General features: G+C 38.2%; 1 protein-coding gene across 2 annotated transcripts in view; it reads left to right on the top strand.

The window, feature by feature from the left end:
* LOC306991968 (DEP domain-containing protein 1B-like) overlaps positions 1–11,280 on the top strand; it is a 19,307-nt gene extending 8,027 nt beyond the window's left edge. Inside the window, exons 7-11 of one of the 2 annotated variants that reach the window (XM_079600308.1) lie at positions 30–170; positions 1,866–2,032; positions 5,874–6,050; positions 8,165–8,356; positions 10,780–11,280. In XM_079600308.1, coding sequence (XP_079456434.1) covers positions 30–170; positions 1,866–2,032; positions 5,874–6,050; positions 8,165–8,356; positions 10,780–10,944 — 842 coding nt within the window. In that variant the 3' untranslated portion in view covers positions 10,945–11,280. The remainder of the gene's footprint in view (positions 1–29; positions 171–1,865; positions 2,033–5,873; positions 6,051–8,164; positions 8,357–10,779) is intronic. The other variant, XM_079600309.1, reaches the window with a different exon arrangement.
* The last annotated feature ends 627 nt before the right edge of the window (positions 11,281–11,907 follow it).

The following is an 11,907-nucleotide window of genomic DNA, read 5'->3' on the forward strand; positions in this document are numbered from 1 at the left end:
ATACATCTCTGGATTTGCTTCATCTTCAGGGCCCAATGGCAGTGACGCCAGGCAGCCCATGTATCCTGGGTTTGAGAGAGACGTCTTCAGGACAGTCGCGGAACATTTTCAGAGACTGAAAGAACCACTTTTGACCTTCCATCTGTATGAAATATTTGTCAGTATTTTGGGTGAGTGATGATAAGCTTTTCATATGATCAGTGCCATTTAATCAGCCGCTAGAGAGAAGAGACTTCTTTTAAATCTTGCCATCTTTTAAACGGTAGTGTTTGAAGTACCGAGATAAACGTTTATAGTTCTGATATAAACACTGATGTCTACGCAAGCGTCAAAATAGAGCAAATCAGCTTTTGGAAGTAATTTGCCGCTTCAAATAACTACAAGTGACTCTTGAATTCAAGAGATTCATTAAAAAACGCTGATTCACTTGTTTCATTACTGGATGAAGTATGAGTGAGTCATTGAATAATTAATTTAACATGATTTTTTTTATTTAAATTCATTCAAAATTTAAAAAAAATGTCAGAACCTCTAGTAATTTACATGTTATTTTGTTTAGTTGTCTATTCAAGATTGTGTGATATATATATATATATATATATACACACACATTACTTGTATAGCTTTATTCAATGTATCAGCTATTGAAATACCCAGTTGAAAACTAACTCATAGTAGTAGGGGTGTAACGGTTCTCTGTAAAAAATTGGGGACACACTTGCACCGCGGTTCATCTCAAATCTGATGACGAGATCTATAATCTGGTTTGTTGGTAAAACAGACAGTTCCGCTAATGTACAGGTAAAACAGGCACTTTTTTTTTTAATAATTATGGAAATGTCATGAAAACCTTTCCACAATATTTAAATTTTGAATTTGGGGTTTTCATAAGCTGTAAGCCATAATTATCAAAATTAAAACAAATAAAGGATTGAAATATCTCACTTTGCCTGTAATGAGTCTATATAATATATTAGTTTTACCTTTTAAGTTGAATTACTGAAATAAATCAACTTTTGCACCATATTCAAATTTTTCGAATTTCACCTTTATTTTTCTGTCGCTGGCTCCCCAATAATACATTTCAACAGCGATAATCAAAAGAATGTGAACAAAACAGCCACTCTTTGTAAACTTTGTTTAATGCAAGTGCCGTTTGCTCGAACATGACCAGTCATTTACGCCGTCATCACCCGAGTGTTGATAGCGCGCAAGCACAGGCGAGACATGAACTGCACACGTTGCTATCTGTGTTTACATTCAAGAGCAACTGAGCAAGAAAGAGAACGAGAAAGAGAACTTGCACGCGCTGTGAGAAGAGAAGTGTGTGTGTGTGTGTGTGTGTGTGTGTGCACTCATCCGAAGCGCACACATGTCCCAGACAGCGTGCAAATATTGAGTTCTCTTTCAAGTCTAAGAAATGATAATCAAACAAAATACAAGGAAATCACTTGCTGCTCTTAAATAGTTTTTGTAACTTTAATAAGGATTCATCTTTAATTTATAAAGTCAAATATGCAACGTTATTTTAATTTAATTACTTTATTACATTTCTGTACCTGAAAACTACTGTTAGACCTACCTGAAAAACCTGAAAAGCACTGTTTATTTTACAAACGGCTTGATTATTGAGAGTGTTTAGGTTTTTTGAGGATAAAAAAAACAAAAAGGAGTGAATGTATTTTTTTCATTGTATGGTGGTTGTGTCCACACACAGCAAAGACACATTTATATGCTAACAATTTATATTAACTTTGCATCCGATGACCCCTTTAAAATAATATTTATTTGTATTGTTAATGTAAGGATTCACATAACTAGGCTCTGAATGAGTATAAATGAGTATTTGTGTGTTCTCCGCGCAGGTCTTCTGCAGAGGCAGTCGGTTGCGGCTGAAGCGCTGCAGGTCTGCGGTCTCCTGTTGCCTCCGGCCAACCGGCGTAAACTACAGCTGTTAATGCGTCTGATGGCTAAAGTCTGCGCCAACCCCTCACTCCCCCCTCTGAACGACACCATAGGAGCACGAACTCTGGTAACTTACTCACCTCCTCACTTACACCTGGCCACTTCATGCGTTTTCTGTGATGGGATAGCTATCCGATCGTGAAAAGGCCAGGAGTAAATGCCCTCCGAAACGCATTCGAGACGGATTTAATCCGATTGCTCAAACCACTTCAGGAGGAGGTCTGAGACGCTTTCCAGACAAAACTGGACAAGTGTAAATGCATCTGGTTGTTGAAAACACACATGTAAATTGTACTCCTCCCAACAATGCTAAAAATGAAACATGTAAAGGTGCGTGAACACTACAAGCGACTTTGTCGCTGCTGGTCGCCAGTGGCTGGCGGTGAGGTCGCTAGTGGGCGTTCCCGCTACTGGTTGCCTAGTAATGTTTGTGAGTGACATTCACGGATGTTTCTCCATGTTGTAGACAACAAATCCGTTTTCTTGCCACTACAAACAAACATTTTGGAAGGAAAATTCGAAATCTAAATGGAATCAGTGTAACATGCATAATATTAAAGATGAACGAGAAACTGTGAGTGCTTTTTGCCATCGCGGCTATTTAACTGCAACAAACGGGCAAATACCGGTCTATAGGGACGTCCCGCGTGACGTCACGCCATTTGGAGCAGCCATTTTGACGGAATAGAAAATGCTAAACCGCCGGTGATACTACAGCTCGTCGCGAAATATTCCCATCATGCCCGAGCGATGCTGTGAGTTGGATCCGATCAGATACGTGATCATACAAAAGGAATATCTTTGTAATGTATCCCAAAAGAAATAAAACGGAGAAACAAGTGGTTGGTGGCAATAAACAGGTGATTTTATTTTGTGTTTTCCCCTGTAAACTCAGTTTAAAGATTATTACAGGTAACGTCACTATAATTTGGTTATAAAAATACATAGACCAACTTTTGCGGTGATGATTGAATAATCCTTCCCCGCTGGCGTCCAAATCAAAGAGTTGCTGACCCATCCGGACTCGTGATACCGATAGCATGCTAACGTTAAGCTTCTATATGCTTTTAATGAAGCTCCGGTCAGAGAATGTCTACTCCGGTGTAGCGTTAGCGTGATGGGAAGTGAATAATGTAGCTGTAAATGTCACCGAACTCAATGTCAGGAAGTTGTTCTACACATTTAATGCCTGTAAAAAGAACTTGTGGTGCTTCATATGGATCTATGATTCCTATAAGTTAATTCTCCTTTTGCAGCAGAGATGCAAGTGGGAAATCCTTATTTACCTTTTGAATGTTGAGCGCCTTATGAACTTTATATAAAAGCTGACGCGGGGCAAAATGCCCGGTTTCCCAACACGTTGAACTGACCAAAGCCACTGTGCAATTTTAATAGGCTACTTTTAAACGCTCAGTAATGTCAGTTTTATGTATTTTCTGAGAGGGGGCGGGCGGGATTTTTGTTGGGAAAGTCCGGGGAGAGACGCACAATTCGATTAGACTGGATAAACACATGCAGCATCTTAATGGTTAAGAAAATGAAACGAAATGAATGAATAAATAAATCAAGCCTTTATAACATAACACTAGGCTATATCATACAACATTCAGAAAAATGCTGCACGCGCACCCCTAGTTCCTACGTCTATGGCCCAATGACGCTACTATGAGCATTTACTAGCTAAATAAATGCGGGTCGGGTACAAAATGTTCTTTCCTTATTTTTTGCGGTCCGAGTTGCGGGCGGGTTAGTTGAAAACGTCGGTCGGGTGCGGGTTTGTTTGTACATTGACCCGCGCATCACTGCACTGAGTAGCTGACGGATGTATTCCGTCAAAATGGCTGACACGCGGCTAGGGGTCACGTGACTGGGAGATCCCTATATGGGTCCACGAAACCAATCAGGCTCTGAGTCAGTGCTGTGAACACCACTGTATGCACACGGAGATATATCACAACTTATTGCACAGTTTCTGACGGCTAAACTTAGCTTCTCGTTCAACTCGCCTCTGTCAGAGAGTGACGGATGATCACGCTCTCCACTGACTTCACTCCTATTGGTTGTCGCTCCCGAAAGTCGCTCTTCATTTGCATAAAGTTAAACAAGGTGCGTGCACACTACAAGCGACAAAGCGACACGTTACCATTCATTTCAATGGGGAGCGGGCGTTTTCCGGCGACACGCGCGATCGCGGCCGTTGGCGACCTGATGGGGCGTGTCTGGCGACGCGACAAAGTTGAGATCTGTTTAACTTTATGCAAACGAAGAGCGACTTTCGGGAGCGACAGCCAATAGGAGTGAAGTCAGTGGAGCGCGCGTGATCATCCATCACTCGCTACAGAGGCAAGTGGAACAAGAAGCTAATTTTAGCCGTCAGAAACTGTGCTATAAGTTGTGATATATCTCCGTGTACATACAGTGGTGTTCACAGCACTGACTCAGAGCCTGACTGGTTTCGTGGACCCATATGGACCGGTATTTGATCGTTTGTTGCAATTAAATAGCCGCGATGGCAAAAAGCACTCACAGTTTCTCGTTCATCTTTAATATTATGCATGTTATACTGATTCCATTTATATTTCGAATTTTCCTTCCAAAATGTTTGTTTGTAGTGGCAAGAAAACGCATTTGTTGTCTACAACATGGAGAAACATCCGTGAATGTCACTCACAAACATTACTAGGCAACCAGTAGCGGGGACGCCCACTAGCGACCTCACCGCCAGCCACTGGCGACCTGCAGCGACAAAGTCGCTTGTAGTGTGCACGCACCTACAGATCTCAACTTTGTCGCGTCGCCAGACACGCCCCATCAGGTCGCCAACGGCCGCGATCGCGCGTGTCGCCAGGAAAACGCCCGCTTCCCATTGAAATGAATGGTAACTTGTCGCTTGTAGTGTGCACGCACCTTAAGAGCGTGTTATAGGCTATAATGTCATGCTATGACTACGCTACTGCAACACGCATCGCCGCAGATGAGCAGCTGAGCATCTATTCATTAAGCCAATGTGCAAACTATTGCAAATCAAAGTGAAAGTAAGTCGCAGACGCTTAACACACAAACATCTTCATTAAAAGTAAAGAACCGAAATGATCTTACCAGGGCTGTTGCTGCTCTCTCTTATTGCGTCTTTGATTTTGACATTTTAGCTGATGATCAATAAAATGCAGCTCATAACTGTTGCTTTTGGTGACGTGAACTCCATTAAATCTGCATATAGCCGTGGGCATTGAAGATCGGATTTATATCTGTTTTGCAATAACACATTTATGTGACCAGATGTAAATGGAATCATTTTGATAAATCAGATTTATCTGATCACACATACTTTTTTAGCATTGTTGGGAGGAGTACAATTTACATATGTGGTTTCAACAAATTATTTTTAGTTGAAAGATTATGTGCTCATTATTTGGCAACCCAGCATGCAATAGCCGTCATTTCAGCGTCGAGGTTAATTATAGACTCGATATAGTCCGGCTATGAGGAACACACTTCTAGACAAAATAACCTTGAATTTGGTTACATGTCTTTTTTGCCAAAATAACTTGTGAGATGTTCGATATTCCATCATGTAAGCAAAGTCAACAGTGATTACAAGGTGTTTGGTTTCATTTCTTGACTCATTTCATTTCTTTATCTAATTGATGACGAGTCTATCATTGGACGATGGTTTAGACGTCTATTAAACGTTCACTGACGGCCCAAATGTTGCCTTGTTTTAGTCTAGACGTCTGGACTGTGTTTGGACGCTATTAGACGTCCTTTAAACGCAAAATTGCTTGCAGGGAAATAGCTGATAACCCTTAACCGTCCTAGTTAATTTATAATTCAGCTCAGTGTTCAGCAGATTGGACAAGCATCTTTCACACGGTCTGTCTCTTGTGGGCGCTGACGCTCCCGTACAGATGGTCCAGACCTTCTCGCGGTGCATTCTGGGATCTGCAGATGAGGTGGACTTGGATGAGCTGTTGGCCACAAAGCTGCTCACGTTTATGATTGATAACCATGACAGTGTGCTGAAGGTGCCGTCCAACCTGCGGAAATCTGTCGAGGAGCATCTGTCCCACCTCAGAAGAGCTCAGGTCAGCGTCCCACAGCATTCATTACTTCATAACTGATTGAAAATATGAAACGGCATATTTAATAACTCATCCTTTAGTGTATTTCTGAGAGAAACTAAATAATAAGTGGGAATTGATCAGTGTTGGGTAAGTTACTACTAATTATATCTTCAACAGTGTAATTAGATTACTGTAGTAATTACTCTCTCTATATTGCATTACTTATTCCTAATTACTTTCTAAATCCCATATCAACCTCGAGCAGCTGAGCAACACATATAAGAAACTGCTCTTTTAATTCTATCAAATAAATAATATAAAATTGCATAAATTATTCTTGAACTGACCAAAGTATTTAAAGGGAGAAGGTTTCATTAAAAAACATACATTTTAACATTAGATGTTAAATGGTTTTATATAGAATTGTTCTATAGTCTATACAGTATTTAATGCAATTACATCAGAAGTGTAATCAGAAAAATTAAGAGTAATCCCTTACTTTACTACTTCAGGGGAAAAGTAATTAAATTACAGTAATTAATTGCTTAGTAATGCATTACACCAACACTGGAATTAATGTAATAATTATTTTAGGCTGCGTTTACACTTGGCATTAACATGTGATCACCATGATCTGATCAAGCAGATCTGATCATTAGCCAATCAGGACACGGTGCGTTTACATTTGTTCATATTAAGTAGCCTCTGTATCTGGATAACCAATCAGATTTCTGTTTCCTGCATAATATTTAAATTAGGTCTGTAGCATGACACCAATAATAGTAAAGATTATACAAATTAAGCAATGTCCCAATTGCTTTTACTCACTAGCTTTACTTTCATGTGCAATCTCCAGTCTTAAATCAAATTACGTTTTTTAAATGAAGGAATATTTCCAGAGTTGATCATTCAAAAATAACCATGGTTAAGTCACATCATCGATCACCGGGGTTTAAGGTTATAGCGTGCAATGACTATATGGGAGATTAATAAACATGCTGAAACAATAAAAACATTCAACATTTAAAACATTAAAAAATAAAAAGTTTATTCCCATTATTCCTCTGGCAAAGCAGCGCACGCTCCTCATTAAGATCTCACAGCTGTGATTGTACAGGCGATCGACTCGTTCAGAAAATGTTGCACAATTAAAATGAAAAATAACACACACAGTATTATGTAAGTCTAAATAAACGTTTATTGTAAGGTTCAAATAAATTTAATGTATTGTCTAAACTGCATCTGGCCATTATTTTCTGACTGCCACGTGGGGAGACTGGGCGGGGATTTAAATGACGTCCACCTGTGAATGCAGACACACACACACACACACACACACACACACGATGGCTGGATTGCGTTTACATTACACTGAGATCCGTTCACAATGCGTCCTCGACTACCTCCGAACCTGGACACGCTGACTGCTAACATTCCCATCAGAAGCGCGTTTACACTCGTCTTTTTAATGTGTGTGTGGACAACATACGGATACAGGGCGCATGTTAATGCCAAGTGTAAACGAAGTCTTAGATGCATTTTATTCATTAAGTTTTAATTGGATTGTGCAAAGTAGACTGTAAGCAGGCAAACATAATATCAAAACAATAATATCACAAAGGCTTGGTTATATAAGAGCAGAGTTACTAAAGTCACACATTACTATAAGGTTTCATTTGTTAACATTAATTGACTACATTAGTCAACATGAACGAACAATGAACAATAATTCTACAGCATTTATTATTCTTAGTAAATTTTTTACATTTACTAATAGATTTTTAAAGTCAAAAGTTGTCTGTTAACATTAGTTAATGCACTGTAAACTAACATGAACTGTATTTTTAGTAATGAACATTAACAAAGGTTAATAAATTCTGTAAAACACATTGCTCATAGTTTGTTTGTCCATGTTAACTTGTGCACTAATGTTGACAAATTATTGTAAAGTCTAACCAAAAAGGTATTAAAGTAAGAGTTGTAAGTCAAACTTGATTCCCTGTTGACTTTTTGTGTAGGGCTTATTTAGTTTTTTAAGAGATAGACATATGAATTATGCAGAGAAGCTTTTGTGTAATAAAGTGAATGAGTCTTTCTCACCCCACATTCTGATCACATGCTTTGGTTTCTTCCAGATAAAGTACGCGGGTGCGGACACGGACACGTCGGTGGCGTCTCCGCCTCACTCGTTCTGCCGTCAGATCAGCCGAGAGGAGTTTGAGCACCAGAGGGTTTCAGCATCTCAGGGAGCCATCGTGGAGCTGCTGGAGAGCATCATACAAGACAAGAACATGTCCATTAAAGACAAGAAGAAGAAGCTCAAGCAGGTTAGAAAGGATTCTTTTGACATCCGTTCAGTGATAAATGAATATCTCTGGCATCCTGTGCATTACCACAGAAAAATTGTGCAATGTATTTACGGTAATAGAAGAATTGAAGGGGTCATATTATGCTTCTTCTCTATATCAGTGACATTGTTTCTGAACTCCTGAAACGCCTCCATTGTAGTCTTGAGTTATTCCTCATTATAATAATTGATACGCAGAATAAAGGGGCGGGGCCTGGTTGAGTTAGTTAGTAGTGTGTTAAACTGGCGGTTATGATAAGGGGCGGGACATTTCCCAAACACACTCGAAGCGCTCGACCAATCACAACACACTGATCCAGCCGACCAATCAGAGCACAGTGTGCTTTTCAGAAGGAGGGGCTTCATAGAGACAGGAAGTAAACAGAGCGTTACTGACAGACTGGGAAGAGAGGAGCCGCAACAATGGAGAATATGAGGAGAATAATCAACATTCAAGCAGGAAAACCTGTTCATGATTTGGGCTTAAAGGGGATCTATTAATATATTTCAGTTTTTATACTGCTTTGTATACGCATACAGCCAAATGCACATCCTTAAAAGTATAGAGTGCATTAGTGCCAAAACATATTTTCAGCGCCGTTGGTTCTGGAAGTTTTTTCCTCGTTCATTTTTCACATATGGATTCTAGGAAATCTTGGTTAAAACATTAAAAGCCATGAAGCAAATCAACTAGATACAGGGTGCATAAGATACAACACTACAAACATTTATTTGAACAAAAAAAGTATTTAAGTTGGACAAAAGACTGAACAGCTTTAGTGAGGGAAAGAACAATCCCATGAAGCATTACAAACAAAAATAATGGAGAAAGATAAAAGTATTCATTTAAAGTTGCTGATATCAAGCATGAATGTTTGTTGTATGAATGTAATTCAGACGTCCTACATTCATCATGCTGTCATTATCATGTGACCTTCCAACATCAGTTGCGTCGCTTCACTGCCATTCATAAATCCTCTCCCGTGGCCTCATGGGATAGCAAAGTCTCAATCATATGCACACTTCAGAATCTCAGCGGAAGAAGTAGGTCATCCAGACACTTTTTACCTACTGTGAATTCAGACATACTACTTTTGTCACTTACTGTGTTTCGCCTGCTATAGAGTAGGGAAGTGTGTGATTTCAGATGCAGTCACAGCCTTTAACCCCTTAAGCGGCACCCCCTTTTTTTTTTATAGACATTGAAAATGCAGATTCTGAACTTAAATTGTTGTAATTCAAGAATGCTTTGGAATATAGATGTAAGATTGTCTTGTTTTAATTTTTGTAGAAGTGAAATAAATTTAAAGTTAAACAGAAAAAAAGGTATAGAAGTTCGAGTTTATGAAAATTTACAATGTAAAAATTTTTCTTTTTCATATTTTATATAAAATGTATATTTTCAAAACCTGGAGGACTCTAAAAATGCTAAAAAATCGGAACAAGTTGTGTTTCAAATTTTAGGTTATCTCATAAATGAGCGTTCAGTGAGATTTAGTTTGGGCGCAGTACCACACTTCTCCACTAGTTGACATTACTGCCCATATAAGGGCGTCACCATTTCCATATGTTGTTTGAGTGATCTGAACCATTATTTTTACAATTTTCATACAATTTATGAAGTAGACATCCTATTCAGAACTAGTGTTGGAAGTTTGGCAGATTTTGAAATGAATTCAACCTCTAAGAAAGATCCCGTATGTGCATTATAGCTCGCTGCCACATCACTAATGCTGAATCTATTATTTTTTTCTTTATATTTAAAACATTTTCAGACCTTTTTTTCTAAAATAATTGAATGGATGCTATCTTTTGAACTCTTGGCATGAAAACAAACGGAGGTTTCTACCATTCTTTCATGATTTTTCATGTTCATCACTATTTCAAAATAAAGGTCTGAACACGCCTTAGGAGTATGAACATATTCTTGTTGCAAATTGATAAATTACGGCTCCTCTGTAATTTATTTTGAAAATCAGTTTAGTATAGGATATTACTGTTTTAAATATGTAATGGCTATGCCAATATAAGGGGTTAAATCACATAATATGCAGTGCATCATGGGAGTGGGTGGATTTGATCGGTATAATGTAGTTTTTCACTACGGGTTCTGCTGTTAAACAAGATCATTTAGAAATAGTATAAACAGATTATTTCAACAAAAGCATATACCATCGATTAACAACCTAAGTTATCATTAAAAATCAAAATGGAGAAAATGCTATGCATACGTGTAAAAACCCTTTATAATGGCTTTCTTTTGCTTGAATTGTTTTACCCTGAATATTTCTGTTCTATTGTCTGTTATCCGTTCGGTAACTTGACTATATTTCATATCTTCATGTTTGGAAACTGTGAAATCTGAGATGCACTGTTAATTTTCCTCCATGTGATTGCTGTCAGTTCCAGAGATCTCATCCTGACATCTACCGAAGACGCTTTCCCACCGCTGAGAGTGAGGCGGTGCTTTTCCCAGAGAGACCGCAGAGACTCAATCCTCAGCTGATGTTCCTGACGCTGAAGAAACCCTTCCAGCCCTTCCAGAGGAGCTGGAGCTTTCGGGCCTGAGTCTCGCGTGTTCACGAGATCACGGAGAGATGTTACTGAACACTACAGGTGGTGCTGTGACGTCATAAATCTAGTTCACCGCGTCAGCGGTCAGCTGACTGGATTGTTGGATTGATGAAAGTATAATGCTATGCATTAGAGCCCTTTAACGCAAGACACTACAGGCAAAACCAGTGTTTCATTCACAGCTCAACTTGGGCTATTTTCCTTCTAAAGCTCGTCTTCTCTCAGACTAGTGGAAAGAAAACATCCGAAAATACACATTTAAGTCTTTATTTGTTACACTCGATCTCTTTGCGTCTGTAGATTTCAATTATATTTAGGGCTGTCAAAAGATTAATCGTGATTAATCACATCCAAAATAAAAGTTTGTGTTTACATAATATATGTGTGTGTACTGTGTAGAATTATTATGTATAAAAACACACACATTCATGTATATATTTAAGGAATAATTGCATTTATATACTGTATATACATTTATATAATTTATATTATATATAAATATAACCAATTTTTCTTAAATATATACATGATTGTGTGTTTTTTTATATATATATAAATAATTATACACAGTACACACACATATATTATGTAAACACAAACTTTTATTTTGGATGCGATTAATCATGATTAATTTTTTGACAGCCCTAATTATAATACATATCTTTAAAGATATTTTCTCAAAATGAGATCTCTGATTCAGTAGCTGAAGTTTTTTTTCCCCATAATTATAATTTATTCAGTGTTATTTCTGTTTTTTTTTGTATGCAAATTAGTGCATATGTAAGTAGATCATGCCTCATTTGCATATTTAAACATAACATTTCAGAAAATATGTAATACAGAACAATTGTCCTAATGTATTGGGGAAAGTATTTTCCCCCTACTCACCTGTAGTGTCTTGCTTTAAAAAATGGGCCTGAAAAAATAAAATAATAATAATACTAAAGATTTATGGTC

Source organism: Phoxinus phoxinus (genome assembly GCF_949152265.1).
Source record: "Phoxinus phoxinus genome assembly, chromosome: 23".
NCBI lineage: Eukaryota > Metazoa > Chordata > Actinopteri > Cypriniformes > Leuciscidae > Phoxinus > Phoxinus phoxinus.